At 39.9% G+C, this 23,443-nt stretch overlaps 1 protein-coding gene across 1 annotated transcript in view; it reads right to left on the minus strand.

The window, feature by feature from the left end:
• The window catches only part of NRXN1 (neurexin 1), a 1,172,093-nt gene that overhangs the window by 757,743 nt on the left and 390,907 nt on the right, over window positions 1–23,443 (minus strand). Inside the window, exons 3-5 of the mRNA XM_054986029.1 lie at window positions 5,302–5,603; window positions 2,592–2,615; window positions 1,386–1,547 (exon numbers count right to left, since the gene is read on the minus strand). Coding sequence (XP_054842004.1) covers window positions 1,386–1,547; window positions 2,592–2,615; window positions 5,302–5,603 — 488 coding nt within the window. The remainder of the gene's footprint in view (window positions 1–1,385; window positions 1,548–2,591; window positions 2,616–5,301; window positions 5,604–23,443) is intronic.

The following is a 23,443-nucleotide window of genomic DNA, read 5'->3' on the forward strand; positions in this document are numbered from 1 at the left end:
GTCCAGAGACTACCCAGAGACTACATTTTATCAACTTTTTTTGTAATTAAAGCATTAGAATTTTATATCACCACCACAACTGTGAATTGTACGTTAAAGACTATAGATTTTTCTATGGGACAGAAAATTCCTTTTTCCCTTCAAATTCTTCCAAAGAAAAATGGCAAACAAGTGTATTTCATTTGCACAGACAATAAAGTTTTAATAAGCACAACAGGCTGGAGATAGAAAGCATTTTAGCAGATTACTAATGCTGCCAGAACTAATCATTTCCCGCTAACATGGTGGCACCTCTTCCTTTCTTGGCAGGTTGCCACATTTTGATTTAAAGAAATGGCTTATGACTGCAATTCATTCTTATGTTGTAAAACCTGACATGGGAAAAATAAATAACCATAACAAGGGTCCACATGAGTCCAGCATTTTGTTTCTTGTAGTGGCCAACCAGATATCACTGCAAAGTTCAATAATACAGGATGTAGTTAGAATAGCCTCTCAGTGATCTGCCTCCAGTATTTCATATTCAGAATATTCTGCTCCTCAGCACTGGGTTTCTAGTTAGCTAAACTAACTAATCTAATAATTTTAAAAGGCTACTGGTTGTAGTGATAGAATTAAATTTAGAGATGTCCTCTTATATTTTAAGTGATATTTAAATGGTGATTTGTGGGCTTGCCCTAAGATTACGCTATCTTAATTTGTTCTGGAAGATGGCTTGCATGCATGGAACATCCAGGTGACATGGATGATAAGCCCTTGTCAGAAGACAGCTCTATATTTGCTAACACAACTTTCACACTTTCAGAGACTAACTATGCTAATCCAGACTTTAACTATCATATGATACAGGAGTTTTTCTCCTCAAATAAAGTGGCATACCTATATTATGACTCCAGTATTCTGTTTCCAATAAATATTATACCATTTAAAAGTGATCAAAATTTTAATTGTACTCTAAACAAATGCCCTAAGAGGCCTAGGTTTGTGATAAAGCACATAAAAATATGAAAAGTTTTCAAAGAGTTGATATATAAATTAAAAATGACAAATCTTTACACCTATGTTGCATAGTTGCCAAAGGTAGAGGAATCGATTCTTTAAAGGCACTTTTTAAAAACAATCATAAAGTCACTCATGACATTTTTAGAGATGGGCAGATGATGTGGTATTAAGGACCAACATGAAATAAGTTCCAATATTGCTTATATATCAAATTTCAGATAAATTCCTTCGGTGGATGCAGACTGAAGAAGCTGTTATAACAACTGAAATTTCAGATAAAAAACCTAAATCTATGTAAAGGTAATTTGAAGATATGAGGTCTTGGCCCACCAATCTCTAGAATTCATGATGAGATGATATACATGGTGTATGACATTATTTACCTCTTTAAGACAGCCCATAAAGTTGTTACTGACTGGTGACCCTGGCAAGTCTGCTGTGCTAGGACTGCCTCCAACATAGAAAAAGTCATCGGAGCCCAACATGGTGTAGTCTTCTTGTGTGTAGCCCGTCGTAGTCAGAATTCCATCCACTGATATTGTCACCTAGATAACAAAGCACAGGGAAAGGACACGCTATACTCAGACCTACATACTGCTGTCCTGGGATATGCCTGGTTTTTATTTTTTTTATTTAGTTTTTTTTTTATTTTGAGACCTAAGGCGGAGCCCATTTTCATGTCTGTTTGAGGTTTAGTCTTGGATTCTAGCCAGCTATCCCTAGGAGCTCTAACTAGTTAAAAGAGTTGTCTTATTGTTGAGCTAGTGTCAGCAGTCCCTATTAGCAACTCAAAAGGTTATTTAGCAGACACAAAAATGGTGTTAGTAGAATGCTTCCTAGGTTAGTTTAGCTGGTGTTAAATATTAGTAAGTTCAGTAAAGTCTGTCATTGACTAATAAAAAAACGTGCACCTTGATAACAGAAAAAAGGCACAAGCGTATTACCAGCAGCACCATCACTATTTGCACTATATATATATATACAGCAGCAATTGTCCATGCAAGAGCCTAAATCCCATGCCAAAGCAGAAAAAAAGAGAGAGAGAGAGAGAGAGAGAAACCAGCAAATAACACCCAAGTGGCGGCAGCACACTCTGATGTGCGCATGCAGGAAAGCGAGTCTCAGAGGAGGAGGAGAAAGAAAGAGAAAGGAATGGAAAGAACCAAAGGGCTTGGAGATGAAGTAACAATGGGTGGATGAGGCATTTTCGGCATTCCCAACCGTGCCCACATGCCATGCATTATGAATGGTTAGAACGCCAGCTAGACCGGCGGCACGTTAGGCCAGCTTAATCCCTTGTTAGTTAACCACAGCTTTTGATGCAAAATGTTAACGATGCCCCTCTACATGTGAGTTAAAAAAAAAGGAGAGAGAAAGAGAGCGAATTGGACAGGAACAGATAAAGAAAAAGAAAAATAGGAGGTCAACAACGGATGAAGAGGAGGTTAAAAAGGTAAGCAGAAGAGTACCAACCGCAGTTCCTCTTTTGTTAATGATGTCTACAGTTAAAAGAAAGAAAGGAAACACACGGCAAACCCAAAATAAGAAACAATTAGAATGATATCTACCGAACAATGTAGTTTGTTTACCATAGCGTGTCCAATGCCTGAGTGCTTTGTGGAGAAGGGGGGAGAAAGGAAATTAAAAACTTGTGAACAGAATAACGATCGTTTACTTAAAAAATATGATGGTCACTACCAATGTTAGTACATTATTTTGGTTCAGGTAACGGTTAGTAGAATGAAACATTCCATGAATGACATGTTAGTTATTAAGCATGTTAGTAACACAGAAAAAAGGGCAAAATAATTTTACAAGAAAAAATAAAAAAGCAGACTAACAGATATGCCTCCACAGAGGTAACAGCAGTTGTCTTTTCCTGCAAATATATTTATATATAGGTTGGTATGGAGATATATATATATACTGTAGAACTGATTTCAGCTCTGCGCTGGACAGAAACAGACATATGACCACATTCCTCTTGTTCTGCTCCAACTGAATGCTTCTGACAGACATTCAAAATGACTCTTGGGGTTGGAAGGCCTAAAGCTCATCAGCTGAGCGCTGCTTCTCCTGATCCCCAGCCCTCCCAACACTCATTCCCCAGCAAATCAGCAGGAATCTACTAGTACTCATTTTTTTTTCCTCAGCACACAAGGACTCCTTCTCAACTCGAAACTTCGTTCGGTCCTACTGATGGACTTTAGGATCACAGTATACTGCAATGAAACAAAGCAAATATCCTGACACAGAACAATGAGTAGAATGGATTTCTTCCGCTGCCTCTCTGATCATGCACTTGCCAGTACATCTACAACTCTTGCTCCCATCCCATATATAATTTGAGTTGGATTTTTAAACCTTTTTGTATGAGCAAAGGCAAATCTAGAAAGTGGTTCCATCTGCTATCTGATTTCCATTTTCGTTGCTGTTAAAATTAGTAATACAGCATATTCCCCTAATTTCTTATACAGTGGCATAAGAGGAGCCATTTTATGCAGATATGGTTACTTTACAGAAAGGAATTTGCAGCAGTCATCCCGTTTTGGATGCGGGAGTCTGTGCATCTCACTCCCCACAAGCTTCTTTTTATTTCATATACTGCAAAGATTATAAGAGGAAGCCCAATCTTTGTATCACTGTAATGTTCAAAGCTGCCCAAGCAAGTGTTCTGCGTGCTGCCTCCTCCATGGTTGCTTCTATCAAGACCACATAAAAGCTTCCAATCACATGGTTCCTCTAACAGCATATTTAGCATACTGAGCCATTTCAAGAAGGCAGCATAGGAAAAAACTCATATTGAGGGCAGAAACTATGAAGTTTGTGGTACGTGTAAGTTAAGCTAAAAAGCTTCATGGCCAAATAAATCCAATACAATGCTATATTTGAACCTTAGTGATATGACTGTATTGCAACGTAGTCATAAATGTTGGAAATATTACATTGGAATAATAACCAACATTTGTGGAGAACACAGAAGAAACATCTAAATAATTGCTGAGATAGTTTAAATTTGAAACTCTTCCAAATGAAATCAAATATATTAAAACCATTACTTTCCAGTACCGGAACAAACTTGCCATCACTTATGCACTAATCATTGTCATTAAGTGCAATGGGATTTGGGTAGGAGGAACTAGGTAGAAGATTTCAGTTTTACAATGTAAGTACTTTGAGTACACCTGCTTAGGATTGCTCTAAGCAGATACACTACGAATCCTACTCAAGATTATACAGTGGTGCTTGCTCCTAGAAAAATGTTCTTATTAGGATTGCACTGTAAGAGTCTCAGGTATCCTGTAAGTAGCAGGAAGCATGAATAGCTCACTGTGCTGCTAGATGCACAGTAACAATGGAAGCCATGGAAGAGCCATTTGTAACCAGATTTCCCCGTTTTCTTTGACATTACCAAGCACCTGTGGAGTCAGAGGATGGGAGAAGGGTCAGGTGCAGAAAATGGAGACATTGCTATTTCCAGAGATGCCTGCTCTTTCTCTGAGGGAGTCTAACAAGTGGCCTGCTACCACTTGGGGTGATTCCAGAAACCAATCCTCCCTGTTCTGGGCCTTTGAACCCCAGCAGTGATAAACTCTATGTCATGGGCAATGGCAAACAAAGATGAAAACAGATAGTAGTAGCACTTTGTAGGATGGGGTCCTGGGGAGTAGGGCAGAGTGGGGGGGGCACACATAGAGGCCTTCTGTTGCAAGTAATGGCTGACATGCTGCAGTACATACCTCCCCCACAAGCCAGAGAGGGCCACAGGCCACTCTGCTCCTACAAGTACAGTTGTATCTGTGGATATAGGTCTTTTATATCTATACTTGTTATTAGATATTATACATTATTAATTATTATACATTATTAATTATCTATACTTGTTATTAGATATTATACATTATTATTATACATTATTCATTACTGTTGTTTGTTATTTGTTATTATTTTCCATTTAGGATTTCTTCAAATAAAATCCACGGATTCCAACAGATTTAAAAACAACAACTGTGTTTCAGAAAGAAAAGTCCTACAAATAGTTTTACAAAAAAAAGACTGCCCAGATGACTATGATTATGGTCATCGGGCAGTTCAAAGCAACCCTGAATCTTACCAGCTTTCTAGGTGTGCCTGTGCTCATGAGTGGTTGGAATGATCCATCTTTTGGTAACATGTAGACCGCTACATTTCAAAGGTGTGCTAAACACTCAATGGCATGTTGTTCTAATTACAAGATCACCAAACACTTAGCTGTGGCAGAATCAAAGTCAGTTATTGCTGAATCCATTGTACTGTTACCTGACGCAGATTCCTGGTTACTTTGACATCATGCCAGGCATTGTCATTAAATTTCCCATTCACGGGTTCCACCAGTGCTTCAAAGGCCCCTGAGCCCAAATTAATAACCAAAGAGACGGCTCCATTTTTCAGGGCAAGGTTGACATAATCAGCTGATTTTCCAGTATGAAGCATTAGTCCGTTCCTCTGAAGAGTTTTAAAGGAAAGCGTTATTTCGTCACTGCTGCTTTGGATAGGATTCTGGGACAAGTCGTAGCAGAAATACTCTGATCCTTTGAATGTTGCGATGTATTCTTCCTTGCCTATATAAATAAGAGAGGACAGAGAGAGAGAGAGAAGGGGGAAGGTAAGCTCTGAATCAGTGAAACTTAAAAAGAATTATCCACAAATAAACAGATTTTCCCCCTTTTCATAAGCACCATCACTATGAAACTTTTCCTTTAAATGTGAGTAAATAAACACACAAAAATGATTCCTATAATATTTAATGAATGCTGCAATCCTCTGAACATCTACACAAAATTTGTTTCAGTGAAAATTAGAAAGAAAGCAGCTTGTTTCCATATATTGGCCAAATATTAATCTGATTCAAAATATTTGCTGGCAATCAAGAGGATCTTTTTGTAAAGCTTTGTAATTTGGGGGAGCATCTGATGAAAATATGAAATGTACAACCAAGAAGGATATGCTAATGCTAGTTAAGTCTGAGCTCACAAATAAAATGATAAAACTGCTGCACTGCATGTTTCAGTCAATACGGGTGGATGCTATATTACATCACCGAATAATAAAACCTTTGAGAGTTGCCCGAAAGTTGTGAATAAGAGTCAACTTGCACTGGAAGGATTAAGACATGCGGTCAACTTAGAGCTGAAACAAAATAGGGAGGAAAGTCAAATCTGATTTGTGATACTTCAAAATTTTAATATGAAATACTAATTTTGAAATGAAAATGTTATGTGTATTTCACTTCAAAATTTACAGAATTTAGATGCTTGCATCTCTTAATCATCTTGCTTTGGGCTGGACTTAATTGTGAAATCTCATGTGCTGGCAGATATCATATACTAAATTCTAAACACAAGGTAGTAAGTACCAATGCATACCAATGATCAAATATTGCCCAGTACTTAGTTTCATTGCATGCTATGCATTAAATATATTTAAAAATGAAATATCATTGTCTGAGGGAGTCATCTCCAGTCATGCATCTTACTGGTTCCTAAATTAACCCTTTAGATTATGCCCCATGGAACAGGGCTTATTCCTGATCTTAAACTCTACTAACTTGCATTTTGTTATGATGGGCTGTCTAACTTGTACTGAAATGAATTGTGCTATGGGGTTAGGCCGTTATGGCCCATGGCTACAACAACAATAAATATTTTGCTTGCTATATTCAGAGGCTTTCATCCCCTTTTTTAGTTACCACAGTGATCCCTAACATGACACCTGTAAGCACCATAGTGTCTGCTGATGTGTTTCCTGATGCTCATTCGCATCTTACCCAAAACATCTCAACCCCAAAGAAGACAGCCAGTCGTGTACTTTGGAAAAGGCCAGAAGCATCACCTCTGTGTCTTTGAAAATAGCTGTCTCCATTGTAAGAGAGCTACTGACTTGGAGTCTCTTAATGTTTTGTTGAAACTCCCAACATTTTGTATTGGTTTCCCCTGCCCCTCCATTCTATTGTGGTGCCTAATATCTGCTCTCAAAATCCCAAAAGTACACAGAAGTTCAAAAGTTCATTCAAAAGCAGACTTCCTATTGTGAGAGCTTGCTTTCACAAAAAATATGTAAAATGGTGGTGAATCATCCCTAAACAGAGTTTTTCAGAGTATTATTTTTAAAATATTATTTCAATCAATTCAAGTGACAATTTACAGAGAAACATAAGCAATAAAATACATATTTTGGATTCAATGCACTTCTAAAATTTCAACTGAAGGGGAAGAAAGCAAAGAGAAAGAAGTAAACATCAAGAATATCAAGAACAGAGAGAGGAGAGGAACAGGGCAGTAATGGATAGCATGGAATGATGTGAAAAGCAGCAATTTGCTTTGGGATGATGGGTTATATTTGAATTACTGCCCTTCTGTATGTGAATTCAAACATAATGGTCACTATTGGCTGATAATCTGAAAATGATCAAACTGTCATAACATGATGAGTTTACCAACTGCCTACCCAAATGAACTTAACCAGTGAGGTGACATCCTTTCCCAAACTGGCTCTTGAAAATGTAACAATTATTACTGAAAGAATATCTGGAACAGTAGCAAATGTCATTCATTCAAAAGTCGGTTTTGTAACACAGTCTCACCATTTAACAACAGAGGGGAAAATCAAACATCGACTAATGTTTATTTTGTCCCCATCAAACTGGCCACACAAATCAGCCCTAAATTTTTTTGCAACCAGCTTAATCAGCAACAGAGGAGACTGTAGATGCAAATTATAGCTGCTCTCTTTCCGTCCTCCTCCAGCATGACTGGAAATGAATCATGGTTCAAATATTCTAGAACTTTCACTATAATAAATACTCATACATTTCAGTCTTAAAACTTCTCGAACTATAGAAAGGATCTAAGAACTGCTTGGCGTGTATGCAGGTGTTTATATGCTTTCTCTTTTCAGACCTTTTGGGGGGTGGGGCGGTGTCACTATTCCACTATAAGTCCACAGTAGTCCTTTTGTAACAGCCGATTAGGCACAATAAATGATTTCAAGTATCAGTGTCTATCTGTTCGATCCACAAACATCAACATATGTATTAGCTATGCATGGTAATGTTAAAACCTCTACAGACAAAATCATAGGCTCAGTTGCAGGTCTTGAAATGACAGTGGTATGCAAGTATGTGTGCTGGACTTTATCATGTTAAAAAAGGGGAGAAGATTCCAGAAAACAGATTCCATAATAAAATTAACAACAGAAAGTCACTGGGTTGGCAGGCACTAGATTGTATGAAAGCTGTGCATTTCAATGAATGCATATTTAACAGAGGAACAGTCATTCCCCCCCCCCACCACCACCAGTGGCATTAAACATCCTTAAAAGAGAGCCAGATCTCACAGTGGCCCAATGTGTATATTCCAAACGTGATGGGACACAGCAGCAGCTCTCTGGTTTGTGAGCACATCTACCTATTGTGTGAGGAATGTGTCATGTGATCCAGTGCAATACACGTAGCCCTATATTTCAAGAGATTGCACTCATGTGGTCTAACCATGGTTTTTTTTTTAAGGGTTGGTTGTGTAATATGGACAATATGAATACATTACGGATGTACTTATTAGAATGATGTGTGAAATAGACCATCAATTCAAAGATATATAAAGAAAAAAATATATAAAATATGTTCATCAAGATTTAGGAGATTTAGCTGGACATATACCTGCTAGTAATGATACAGCACATAAATATGTACTGTTACCCCTCCTGATCTACTTTGAAACATGCATAACTCAATGCTGGATTGTGGCCATTGGTTTGAATTAGCTTAACTGGACTTCAATTTTTGGTAAATTATTGCTGTTATCATCATATATGACAGCTTGTTCTATAAACCCATCTCTAATCATCCACTTTAGTCATGAACTGTAGGTTCTCTATATAATGTGTCTATCAAGTGGGGAAAGAAAAATCCCTTCCGAAGGTTATTGTACATCCTCTCTATCTGTAATATATACTTTTCAATGAACTCATCAGAAAGGCAATAGCTCCATTCAGGCTGCCAACCACAATCACCATCCTTGTTCTTATTACAAAATATGGCTGCCACTGGTGGTTTTGAAAATATGTGCAAGTGTTTGGTCGTTTCATGCAGTTTGAGGGTCAAGTTTCAACCCTAATTGGCATAAGTCAAGTTGTGGTATCATGAAGGATGTCTGAAAAAAAACCAGAATGCTGTAAACAAATACAAAGCTGCAGGAATCCAGGAAGGATTCCTTTCCGTCACACCTTTCCGTCAGGCCCTACTGTAAATGAGGCACCAAATTTGGCATTTTTTTTGAGGGACAAAAAAAGCCCAATCAGCAAAGTTGTACCTTTTGATGGGGGGGGGGGAGAAAAAGAAATGCAGCTGGCATTGTTATTGGAAAGATCAAATCAGTGTAGCCAGCTAGTAAAGACAAACATCTGTTTAATATGTGTCTCATTGGAGGCCTATCAGAAAATCACAGGCAGGCAATTTCAAATACTTATTCTTTGGCTGTAAGTTTCTTCTTCAAATCGATATGAAAATGGATTATGCACTCCACAGAATATGAATGGCATTTCCTAACAGGTCTCCATTCCTTTAAGGTTTTAAAACAAGGCTTCTATGTCATGTAATACCAAGATATGTCATGATGAGTAAGAGCTACCCAGGCATTTCTTTGCTCTTAATGAAACTTTACAACTAGTGTTGCCAGGTCTCCTTACCCTCCTGGTCCCCTTACCCTGGGAGATGGGAGACCTGGCATTTACTTTGCATCTGTGTTGTGTGATGACCTCACTTCCAGCTTGGGGCCCAAATTGGCCCACTGCAAAGTGCGGGAGCATGCCACGCTGACCAGGCCCAGGCCCCAGGACATGCATTCTCCTGCTCCCCCCCCCCCCCCCCCGCTGGCCAAGTAAGCAGTGAGGGGTGAAGGGGGGCCGGGATCCCCATGCCCTCAGCGGGGACTGGTAATCCTATTTACAACCCTGTAAGACTTTATTTATTTATTTAAAACATTCATTAGCTGCTTTTCCACCTAGCGGAGCTCATGATTTGTATATGCATGGATAATAGCAAGTGCATGTGAACTAATTGATTTAGACTAGTAGGGTGGAGTCAGTGTCTGGAGCTATACAAGGGAGGAAGATGATGGTTGTGGGGAGCCTGAAAAAATGTTATGTGCTTTTGTCACTTTGAATAAGGTAACTGGAAACACATAGGGTTGCCAGGTCCCCATACCCTCCTGACAGGAGGGGGGCAGCACTTACCTGTGTCAAAACAGGCTGAATTGGCCCAGCATGAAGCCTGAGAACACTCCTGGGGCCTGCGCAATGATGTCACTCCTAGGAGTGAAGTTGTCACGCAGCACCAGGAGGACACCCCAGGAGGCCTTTTCCCTTGCCAGCTAGTTAAGTGTTGGCAAGGGGAGGAGGCTGGGAGCGGGGGATCCTCCATCCTAACCAGGGGACCAGCAACCCTAGAATCACATTATATGTTGAAATTAATGAGTAAAAAGTGTGTTGTATCTAGTTTGGTAGTATTTCTAGAATCATACTATTATTGCAGGACAGTAGTTTCTCAACTGAAGACTTAAGCGCAATTCATTCATGCACATTTTATATGTAAAAATGTATGACGGGTAGGGAAAGGCTGAGGATGTTGCACTGAATTAAGACGTGGAGAATGCATTGCATAATTCTGGGGCTTTTTGACCAGGTTTAGCCAATCTTGAAGCTTCATACGGTTTGTCCATCACCTGGGCTGATGTTGCAGAGCTCTGATCCCTCCTGCACTTGAAGAGGGCTTTGAGGACTGAGCACACTCCGCTGAGGATAAGGAGTGTGGATTGTGGTTATATTGCTAGAGTCTGTGACAATTCCAACAGCACCTTCCAGCTGACACAATGGTCTTTGCTACTTTCTCCCATTGTGCTGATTGAATCTAGAGATCAGAGGCTCTACTTGGGTGTTCATTTCAATTATTTCCTTCCCCAGATAGTCCAAGACCTTTCTCAACTGCTTAGTTGCTGATATGATCCCTTATCGCTAGTTGTGATAGCAATTGCAAATTTAGCCTGAGCAAAATTTCCAAGCACTCCAGTCCGTTTCATTCAGTGATCAGCAACAAGATGGTTGCTGATGATCAGAAGACATATGGAGAAGCCTCCAGTTTACGCTGGATTAAAAAAAATGCCTATCAAAAATCTCCCAGCTGTATATTTAACATAGTAGTTTCAAGTCACATCTCGAGCTAAGACAGCTGTTAAATGAGCAATTGTAGGCCAGCTGGCAAATGACATCGAGCTTCCTATTTCATCTTAAACTTCACTCAGCTAGCAAAACAAATCCTCTGTGTTCCTTTCAGTGAGCTATGCTTTTGATACCACCCCCCCCCTTCTCATTCTGGTTCACCGAGAGAAACCATAGTAGCCTTCATTCACCACCAGAGCAGTAGCCAAAGGGGCCTTTGAATCTCATTGCTTACCTCTCCCAAGATTTCAGTGGGATAAGATAGATGGGTAGCCTAATTTTGGTGGCTGTGAAGATGCTCACACACTGCATGGGCAATTTGGTTGCACTAGTATGTCTAGGATTCTCAGTTCTGCAAAGCAAGGTCAGCCCAGACTAAGCGGCTACCTGCCTGTCTCAGTTATGCAAAAGTCTTGGGGGGGAAAGACAGAAAGAGAGAGAGCTGTACAGAAACTGCTTTGCAGCTTGTCAGCTGAGCAGATATCCCATTGCTTGCCTGGGATGTGAACATATTTGTAAAGGGGAGAAAGGATGGAAGTGACTAACATTACAAGTGTAGAAAGAATAGAGTATCTCAGGCTTTAAAAAAATCATTTAATGAGCTATTGACACACTGTTCAGCATACAATAAACAACAAGGAATATGGAGGTAGAAACTCTCAAGGATAAGAAACAAGGCTTTGCCTTGCAGATCTTTCTAGATTTTTCCTGAAAACATCTCCTTCTGTGGTGCAAGGAAGGATTCCATCAAAGCATGCCCAAGGGCCTGGAAGTTGAGCTAGGATGGAGGAAAGTTGGATCCTTCCATTCTTTTCTGACTGCCAGTCTGACTGGGTTTCATGGGCCAAAAATAATGCACACCCTGCTGATTCTTGACAGGACTAACCAACACACACCTGTCAGAATTTCAGTGGAAATTAAAAAACGTTGAGGTCAATAACGTAAATTCTTCAGATTAGTGAAGGTTCACATACTCCTAGACTAGCAAGATTCGAGTCCAGTAGCACTTTAAAGACCAGCTAGATTTCCAAGGTATGAGCTTTCAAGAGTCAGATATGGAGCTCTGATTCTTGAAAGCTCATACCGTGGAAATCTAGTTGGTCTTTAAGGTGCTACTGGAGCCAAATCTTGCTTTTCTACTACAACCCACATGGCTACCCACCTGAAACTATATTTCTAGGTTGTCCCAATATTATCCCAATATTGTCAATCCTATATTGATTGTAAATTAAATGGAATTTTAGTAAGAATAGTGACATTTATGAGGAGGTACAGATTTTCATACATCTCAGTTGGTTGTTCCTACCAATAAAAGAGGTTATTTATGTGAACCTTTGGACAAAATCCAGGCTACTATGCTATAGTGGTTAAATTTATCATTTGCTTGATTTTGGTGAATCACCCCTTCTTCTGCAACTGCTGGTTTTATTTCTCTGTCAGCATATAACAAAGTATAATAGAAGTCCACATCTGTTCCAGCATCATTAAAGGCCTGACTTGCTTCTTTTCCCCTGAATGAGTGGATTTTCTTCTCTTTATTAACAGGTGATGAAATGATAAAGCTTAAAAACAAGAGCTTCAGGAAGAAAAAATATTAAAGGAGGGATGCCCCTCCAAAAATATGACATCCAAACCAAAGTATATGAGTTACAAAAGTCAATAGAGAAAAAGATTGTACAGCCTTGAAATGTTCAAATAACAACAGAGGCTCTAGGGAGAAGTTCTCTGGCAGGCATGCCTGCCTTTGAAAGAATGGCACAGCTGCTGTTAGCTGGGGACCAAGAGTCCAAAAACAAAGGTTAGTCTAATTCCCCCTTTTTTCTCCTTTCTTAAAAAATCTTCCTGTTTTGTATCAACAAAGTAAGAAACCAACAAAGTAAGAAATCTGAGGTCAAAACTAGCCGTGCCATACAGTTGTGTTTGCCCTTCAAATTTTTAAAAACAAAAACAGGTTTCCAGAGATTGAGGACAGGTGTGACAGGAAAGATCATTTAATTGTCAATTCCAGGTGTTTTTCTGTTCAAAATCATGTCCTATCTATTTGCTCCTCTGCCAAGTCTACACAGCTTGTAACCCAGTGAGCCAAATGCTGCCCACAAATCATGAATGGTTTCCTGATTTTTTCTGCCTCCTTGGAAAATATGTGTGCGTGTGTGTATCACCTTTATTAGTCCCATGCCATAAAAACCTTGCCAGAGGTTGCCATGAGTCAGCTATGACTTGAGGGCACTCTCCACCAAGGAAATACCCAAATTACAAATAGGCTTGTCCTAAAATTTGCATGTGTAAGAATAACTAGGGGTGGATTTAATAGGTCAGCAGGTGGTGCTGCTGACCTATTAAACAACAAGTCAGAGATAGTTCTGGTACATTTGCGGGGATGTGGGGTTCAGTGGGTTGAGCTGGGGGCATGTTTTCACTTGACAGAGGGCAGCCAGATGGGGTTTTTATAGTTTAGGAACAGCTCAAAGTCAATGGGGGGAAAATGACTTTTTAAACTTCCTTGCTCAAAATACCTTATAATATTATCAAAGGGCAGTTTAAATGCTTGATATGTAGTAACTGAAGATTTTAAACAGGCTTAAAAATTAGCAAGGAACTACAATTCTGCAAGGCATTTAAATTCTGTTATGGATTCTTTGTGGGAAGCTATGACTGATTAAAGCGGTATAAAACCAGTATAACTCTATATTATAGATAAACTTAAACCAATTTACTTTCAAAGGAAGTACATTGCTCTTAGTACTGTGTGGACAGTACTAGAAAGGGTGTGGCAACCCCCCAGCAATATCTCTGGAGGATTTTGTAAAGGATTGAGGAGAGGCTGTGGCTCAGTGGTAAAGCATTTGCTTGGCACACATAAAGTCCCAGGTTCGGTCCCCAGCATCTCCAGTTCAGAGGATCCAGTGATGTGATCAGAGGAGTAGGTGATGTGAGAAGCCTTTACCTGAGGCTCTGGAGAATCACTGAAAATGGTATGATTCAGTGTAAGGCAGCTTCAGTTGCCATGTACCATGTAGAAAAGTTCCCACAGTAATTTTGCACCTTCCTGAATGCTGGAAATGGTGTCATGGGCACATCCCAAGTAAGTGGCCCACCCCATGCAGATCTTCATTTCAGCAGTGTAGCTTGGAGACAGAATGTGTTGAAGCAGTAAACTTGCCATTCAAATAATACATAGATGCTATGTTAATGTGGATGGATTTTATAATTTTGTTGAGAATTTTGAAGCTTTTTCCACATCAGGCAATAATGACTGCCAGTACCCATCTCTTGCTGAAGAGATAAACATATGGCCACTTCTGGTTTCCCACCTGCCATATTAAACACTGTATGAATAGTTGAGAATGATGTCATCTATTCCTACCACATGATTAACAAATACCATAAAGCACTCTCAAACTTGTTTTATAGAAGGAGCAGAAGATACCTGCAGTTGTTTTGCAGATGAAGTTTTATCTTCATTATATATGTCAAAAGGTTTGCAACCTGCAAGGTCACAGAGCTTGACTTGACAGCTCCTGGAACGAGTGTTTTATTAGATCTCAGAGTCTATCTCGTTGTTTCTGCAGGTTCTATTTGTGGAGAACTGCAGGACTTGGCAGTAGAGGGCTGAAGCATCTGTGGATGGCATCTGTGAATAATTATATTTTTGCTTAGTAATGATATACAGGCAAGTGTCCTGCCAGCTCTTGGCCTTCCTCAGCTCTAATGAAAGCTTCAAAAACTAAGTTTATCTTGTAATCAAGAGGGCATTTGTTGCTCTTCAGCACAATTAATTCCTCCTTCCAAGATGGTTAAGGATGCGTTCTCACACCACCTATGGATTCATGACATGACACCCCATGGCCGTCTATAGGAATTAAGATGCAGAGGAGTTAGCAGTGTTAGTCTGTAGTAGCAAAATCAAAAAGAGTCCAGTAGCATCTGATGAAGAGAACTGTGATTCTCAAAAGCTTATGCTACAATAAAGTTGGTTAGTCTTAAAGGTGCTACTGGACTCTTTTTGATATAGGAATTAAAATGTCTATTTACATGAAAGTTGTTGATTTTCTGTTAGGTTTATTATGAGTAGCTAACCTATAGCACAGTCATCACAAGCAGTGCAGGCAGCAGATTATGCGGCACTCGTGGAACATGAGAGGACTAGTCATGGGCTTGCATGTCCTCCTGCCTTTTCTATGCTGGCTCCTAAGCTCTGCATACCAGAGGCAAAAATACAGAAATGCACGGTGGTCTGCCAGTAGTATGCATGGGAATGGCCCTTGGGTTTTACACCAAAGTCATTGTATTCGCTAGTACAGTTAGTGGCTGATGCTAACCATGAAAACAGTAAAATGAAACCAAACAGAGGCAAGGTAGGGATGTCTACTGGTTTGGCTGGGATGTACAAAGTATGCAAAAAATGTGACTTTTGTAAATGACAAGTTAAGAGAACTGAGCTGACATTAGAAGGAATTGAATGTTGGGAGTTGAGAATTTGGTAAGGGAAAAATAACCAGAGTAAGAAGAGAAAATTGGCACATGTACTGATATAATTCAGCAGCAGGAAATATGTGTGTACTTCTGTTTATATGTGGGGGAAAAAATTTCAGACCATTTCTCTCTTTCCTTCCCCTGTGATTCCGCATGGACAACTAGATTGCTTCCTTTAGTACCAAACGTTATGGTTAAATGCATTTTGGTACATTCTGCATCCTGGAATGACTTCCCAGACAAGCGGAAAAATATGATTTTGTAAGTTCAAAAAAAGAATATGTCCTGACTAGGTCTGTGCATGCATGAAATGCTGAGGGCAATGCCACATAGCTAGCATCCCACACAACCCTCCAAATTCATGGGAGTTATGCCAATGCATTTCTTAGTTGACCTGTCACTTCCCTCTAGGTGGCATGCCAACCTTACTGCCCTGAAAGCTATATGGGTCTACAGCATCCAGAATCCTTTTCACAGCCCTACAATTGCTCAGACACAGACTAGGGCAGGAGTGGCCAAACTTGCTTAATGTAAGAGCCCCATACAACAAATGTCAGATGTTTAAGAGTCGCAAGACATGATTAACTGAAGTGGCTTCAGAGGAGGAGACGAGTTCAGGGAGTGTCCTGAAAGTGACATCACAGGAAGGGGTGGGGTTTTGGTGCAGTATGTGGGAAATGACATCATTGGAAGGGGGTGGGACTTGGGAAGAACCATCACCTGACCTTTGATCTGGAAGTGATATCACAAAAGTGATGTCACACCCTTGCTAGACACAACCCCCAAAGTCTCCTGGCTCCACCCCCAAAGTCCTCAGGTATTTTCTGAGTCAGACCTGGCAACTCCAATGTTTTTACTGAAAATATGAAAGACATGGAAATAAAGAAGGAAAGAAGGAAAGGAATGAAGGGAAAGACATGGAAAGAAAGAAGGAAAGATAGAATGGGAGGGAGGGAAAGTCATGGAAAGAAAGAAAGAAAGAAAGAAAGAAAGAAAGAAAGAAATATAATAAAATAAAATAAATTTTACAGTCATGGCAATGCTCAGAGACTTCCAGGAGCTGCATATGTATTGAAGAGCCACATGTGGCTCCTGAGCCACAGTTTGGCCATCCCTGGACTAGGGCTTGCTTCCCTATCAGTCATTTGACTCTTATTTCTGATGTATCTTCTTTCTGTACAAGTGTCATTCACTTGCCTTGCAGAGCTTCTGAATGCTTATCACCTGCCTGCATCTAAGCACAATAATGTGTGAAGTGTTGAACAAATTTGCTCAACTTACAGGCAGGGCTGGCACGTCCATTGAGGCCAGGTAGGCGGTGGCCTCAGGGCGTGAGGGCACTGGAGGGGCGCCGGAGGAGGTGTTGGGGGCGGAGGCGCGCGCTGCGGAGCTGGCGTGGCTGGGCCACAGCTGCTGCAGCCAGCCAACCTCGTGCCGCCACCACACGTCCCCAGCTGGGCGCAGCAGCCGCCACCCCAGCCGGGCGCGGCACCCGCCACCCCATCCATCCGCCGGCCAATGCCCCTGGCTTGTGCTGTGTGATGACATCATCGCATGATGACATCATCATGCAGTCTGTGGCATGTGTGCGCTGTGCGCATGCGTGGGAGGGGGTGGCCACAGGCGCCAGAAACCCTGGCGCCAGCAGTGCTTACAGGGGGTTGCCATTTCCCCTCACAGCAGTAACCATAGGAACGTTACACTCCTGTGTCTGAACTCTTCTCACTTTTCTCTGAGCACAATTCAACTTTCTGAGATTGAGTGATGTTGCCAGGTGCATGTGCCCAAACTATCCAATAGATCACACAACAGCACTTTCTAGATACAGGAAGATGACAGATTTAGGCCTAACTCGCACAGAAGTGATAAAACTGTGACTTTGCATAAGTCAACAGGTGACAATCATATGACTGGATGCCCCTCCTTACAATGTAACCTTGAACATATAAAACAAATTGTCACGGGTTAAGGGTACTGGTTTCTCTTTGAAGGAATTTTGGATATAGAGCAGCATTCAAGTATGTGAGCACCCATCTGCAGTCTGAAATGGTAATAATGAAAAAGCTTACTCCACATTACATTACAGGAACAAGAGTCAAAATATAGACAACCCAATGAACAGAATTCCCCCTTTTTAAAATTGTGACTAGCAGCACTGGGCAACAATTTAGGTCAGAGCAGGAACATGGGTGTCTATGTGCCACAAATGGCATGGCAGAAAAAAGGGTTAAACCCTTCTTTGTCTGCATTGTGGCTGCCATTTGAATCAAGGGGCACTTCAGCTGTCATTTACAGTTAAGCAATCAGTGAGGTGCATTCATGGATCTCTTATTTCTGGTTAGACCAAATATAGTTTCTCCCTTGGAGCAGTGGCAGGAGAAAAATGAAAATAAATTGCTATTGGGCTGAAGACATGGCATCACTTCTGGGGAAAACCCGTAAGTGATGTCAGACCTCTCTAGGAACTGCCAAACTGTATAGTTTTAACTCAGTTTTTGGTGATCCCTAGAAGGGTATGATGCCACTTCCTGGTTTTTCCCAGAAGTGACATGATGTTGTCACCACTGGCACCCTTCATGCCATCCATCCAAGACTCCTACCAGTTGCCAGACTATGCCTGGCAACCCTAATTTATGATAGCATTAGGAAAGTTTGGATTTTATGTGTTTTTCCTGCTCCTGTGATTATTTTTAACTTTTGTAATTTGTATAATTTTTTCTTACAGTTTTCATTTATTGCTTTGTTTTGACCTTGTTGTTCACATGTGAAAGTGCTTTACAAATTTTCTAAACAAATAAATAAAGCAGTGTCAGATTTTGTTTGTTTATTTACCCCAAATTTATCTAAATAGTCTCAATGTGGCTGGTCTGGAAAGTAAAGCAATATTATCAAAGTGATGCTCATTATTCAATTATTCACTGTGCAATCTTAAGAAAAGTCCCACTCTTCCAAGCTCACTGACATTGCTATTAACCTTAAGTATTATTATTATTATTTATTGTATTTCTAAACTGCTGTCCCTGCGAATGAGCTCAGAGTGGAGCACAACTCGTGTAATATAACATAAACTTATTAAACATATTAATTTAAAAACCAGATAAAACATCAGTAAAACCAAAAATACAAAAGGCAGCAGCACACATTTTGCATGTCCCAACAATAACAACAATCCATGGAACCGGGCAGCCGACTGCTAGATGTTAGCAGAACAGGGGGTAAGTAGGAAGCCTTTGGTATCTTTAATACAGTATTTTATCAGATTTTGGACATGCAGGTCAATATTCGAAATCAAGACACTGTTTGCCTTAAATTATGAGCAATATGAATTATTAACGTATGGATTTTGTGCACCAGGAAAACCTTGTACAAGTGAAATCTCAGTTCCAACAATTTCATTTCTGGCTTTTATAGCTTTTTAAGTGAGATCATTGAGATCTGCTGTCTTTGACAAGGAGTTTCTGTGCCTTGTGATCCTTGTGTTGCCTCAGGGCAACTTCAGAGATGTACTGTGCAATCCTAAACAGAGTTACTACAGTCTAAGCCGACTGAAATCAATCGACAGCCTAGAGTAACTCTGCTTAGGTTTGCCCTGGTAGTTTACCGTTTTTCACAGCATCTTGGTCAACTAGTTTAATGACCATCTCTCTTCTTCTTAGCGGTATTCTTCCTTCTTTTGAAGGCTATAACAATATGATAGACTATGATCACTGATAATTCTGGTAAAAGAGAAAAGAAATATTTGCAATGCAGGAGATTTTGTGGATATTTGGACCCATTTTTTGAGGATGGTAAATGTCTTTGTCTGTTACATCATATTTAAAAATGTATTAATCTGTACCTTTTTTCAGATATCTCAATTATGCTTTTGATTTGTGCATTTCTGATGTATAGAACTTCAGTGCCTTAGACAAATGTTGAATTTCACTTTATGACATATGATCACCAAGCAAGTTATTTCCAGTTTTGGAGTCACTGTTGCAAGTTGACCTTGAGTTAAATATAGACAATTTGTGGGTAGGTCTGCTGAGAATCCTGTTTATTTTGTAAACTCGTTTTGTTTTGTATCCTTTATCTGAATTCACTGGAGTGGGAGGAGGAAGAAATGCTGGGTTCGTATATGTATCTACATATTTTTTACATGCACACATACACACACCTGGCAAACTAAACAATTTCTTAGGGAAATCACTCTTAGCACAGCTGTGACACTTAATAAATGCTAATTTATTAAAGATGAAACAGGAGTCTTGCTGGCTGAGCCACGACTTCTCCCACTGGTCAAAGAAAATGTATTGCTTATTTGAATTAGGCTGAGCTAAATAAAACAAAATATATACCTAGATGGCAAAAGAAATAACTTCAGGTGGAATAGAAATACTTTTTTTCCTGATTGCTCTTTTTCTAAAGCTATGGGGAGAAAGCCCCTATTTGTGTCTGCTAGTATACAGGAATGTGATTAATTTAAATGGGTTTTTAGATTTAGTGCCAAGATTTACAGTGGAAGCCTAAAAAGAATAACTCCATAGATTCCAATGGGCTTAGACTGGAATAATTCTGCTTAGGACTTCACTGTTAGTGATTCAGTTTGGAGGTTTAAAATTGTGCATGGTGCTCTCCCACTCACAATGGAGTGATGTTTACATGGAGGTGCCCACACTGAAGTGAATGACACTACCAATATGTATTCAGGTTCTCTATGGGCAGGGTTGCCAATTCTGGCAGGGGAAATTCCTAAGGAATTGGTGGGAAGGAACCTCGGGAGGGCAGAAGTTGAGAAGGGGACAGATCTTAGTGGAGTACGATGTCATCCAGTTTATCCTCCAAAGCAGCCATTTTAACGAGGGGAACTGATCTCTGTTACCTAGAGATTAGTGAGTCATTCTGGGAAATCTCCAAGTCCCACCTGGTGGTTGACAACACTATCCACGCGTAGCAGGAATGTACACTGCACACCTGCCTGTGGGATTTACTAAGCATCAGGAAATAATTGGTCAGCGTGACTTGCTCAGTGAATCTGAGCAACTGGAAATATTGCCTCAATTTTAATCTTCACGATGGTGCAAAAGTTCAAGCTACCTATTCTATTTGCACACAGCTCTTCCTCTAAGGACTTCAGAACAAACATCTAATTTTTGCCAGACTATAGCCCTGTGAGGAAGCTTGAGCTGCTACATGCACAATCTGTGGCAACTTTCATCTTGTTTAATCTACCACTGGGTTACCAAGGCATGTATGCAAATGCTAATGCATGATTCCATTGCTTTTCGTGATTTTTATCATACCCACATACATGTTTTTTCCATGCCAAAAGATTCCTGATATATCATACTTATGATAAAATTAAGATTGCTTTTTGGCTGCACGGTATCAATCAGCATATATAGAGCATGGCTGCAGATGGGAGAAAGATATTAATGAACAAAAGGAAGCAAAAGTACGTGCAAGGTGCTCGCTACAAAATTAGGCAGTTAAACATGGAACAATGGAGGATTCCTAATCAAGCAATTCCATTTCAAGCAATTTGGAACTTTGAACTCTTTGTAGCAACTTAGATTGGGAGAATTTCAGAGGCATGTCTAATCAGTTCACAGCTATGTCCCTTTACTCTACAACACGCTGGTCCTGTTAGAATTCAATGTGTGTTTGACATCCTTATCCCACACTGAGAGTTACAGCCAACAACTTTTTCTGTCTCCATTTTTGACCACCTTGTTCTTTCTAGGCCTTTATAATGGAAAGCGGAAAAAGGCCCATTTGTTATGTAGCAATGTAGCTTTACATTATTTAGCAGGCTTAATATGAACCCATTTCTAGGGCAATTAGACTGTGCAATATGCTGATTGATTTTCACCCTCCCCTCATATAATCACATAATGGGTTATTTTCCTAAAGCTATCTGACATGGGGTGCTTCATAAAAAAGATTTAATATTCATAATAAAGAGGAAATGGGAAAATATGCTGGGATTTTATGTGTGTGAGAGAGAAAGAGGGAGGGTTCTGGGATTTACACATTTTTCCCCAGAGTTAATAAAATGGATACATTAAAAAAGAGGAGAAGATGAAGGCTCCTTTGATTAACGAGCAAATCAGGGGTCCTGTCTTTACAGGACCCCTGGATACCTTTGGGAAGTACAAAAGCAGAGCATGGAGGCAACAAGCCTCACCCATTATTATTATTTTGTTCCCAGCATCTGAAATCAAGAGGTGCATTGCCTTTCTTTCTTTCTTTCTTTCTTTCTTTCTTTCTTTCTTTCTTTCTTTCTTTCTTTCTTTCTTTCTTTCTTTCTTTCTTTCTTTCTTTCTTTCTTTCTTTCTTTCTTTTTTTCTTTCTTTCTATTCAGAACCTTTCTACCCAACTTAGGTCCCCCAAAGTGGTGATCAATCAAAACAACGTTAAAATACAGATAAATATACATAAAATGTTTTTAACATTTTAAACAAACATATAAACACGTAAATATGAAGACAAGATGGAGAGTCCAGGTAGCTATCAAGTCAAATATCTGTTGATCCTGGGTTTGGGCTGGCCAACCTCCAGATGGAGCTTGAAGATCTCCCAGAATTAAACTGATCTCCAGATTACAGTTCCCCTGGAGAAAACAGCTGCTATGGAGGGTGGACTCCATGGCATTATACCCTGCTGAGGTCCCTCCCCTCCTCAGACTCTGCCCTCCCCAGGCTCCACCTCCCCAAATCCCCAGGAATTTCCCAACCCAGAGTTGGCAACTCTACCTGATTTACAGAATGGAAAGATTCACACTGAAATAATTTATGTTTGTCCATAGTAGATATACAACTGTTACAGCATCTGACTTTCCTAAACCAGCTCTCTAGTCAAATTCAAACTACTGCTTTCTGTTTTTTGCTCTTTTAATAGTATCAAACAAAACTGGCTTCTGCCCCAACTGGAAAGTTAGAGCAACTCTCAGTTAAGATGACTGGAACATAAATCTGTCCACTGTATCCAGTTTTCCCCCATCAGTGACTAGTCTGTTCAAAATGGTTAAGAGTAGCTACTTCATAAAACAGTATACTCATAGAATATACAATAAAATGGAGGGGGTGTAGGTGAATACATTATGAGCCTACTATCCAATAAGAGCTTAACTCGGAACACTAAATGCCAATCAAGCAATCTGAAGATGCTACAAACAGTAGCATAAGCTCTGCCAAGGAATTAAAAGTAATCTTTTAATCCACAAATCAAAAGCAGATCTCATTGTCAAGTCTAAGAAATACCTTAAAACCTCCATAACATTGCAGAGTATCAAGCATGTCATGCTGTTGAGGCATGTGGAGGCCAAAGTAGGTATCAGGGGATGTGCCATGGATGGGATTAAATTGTTTCTTATAGAATGGATTCAAAGGGTTGCTATTGGAGACCAGCTATCTTCAGTGTGGAATTACCTTGTGGAGTTCCACCATCTTATTGCCTATGTTATTCAACCTCTATGTAAAGCCTTTAGGAGAACTCATTTGAGCTACGGAATTGGATGCCATCAATATGCAGATAATACAGCTCTATATCTCACCATCCAAAGTGCCTGTTGATGTAGTAGTGGTACTGAGTCAAACAAATTGAAATTGAACCCTGATAAGATGGAAGTGATGGACGGTAGAAAAGCAGATATCTTGAAGAACATTGTGCTTCAGACCTTTGATGGGGTTCAGTTGACCCTGGCTGACTCAGTTAAGAGACTAGGGGTTATATT

The sequence above is a fragment of the Eublepharis macularius genome, chromosome 1 (assembly GCF_028583425.1).
Source record: "Eublepharis macularius isolate TG4126 chromosome 1, MPM_Emac_v1.0, whole genome shotgun sequence".
In the NCBI taxonomy this organism is placed as follows: Eukaryota; Metazoa; Chordata; class Lepidosauria; order Squamata; family Eublepharidae; genus Eublepharis; species Eublepharis macularius.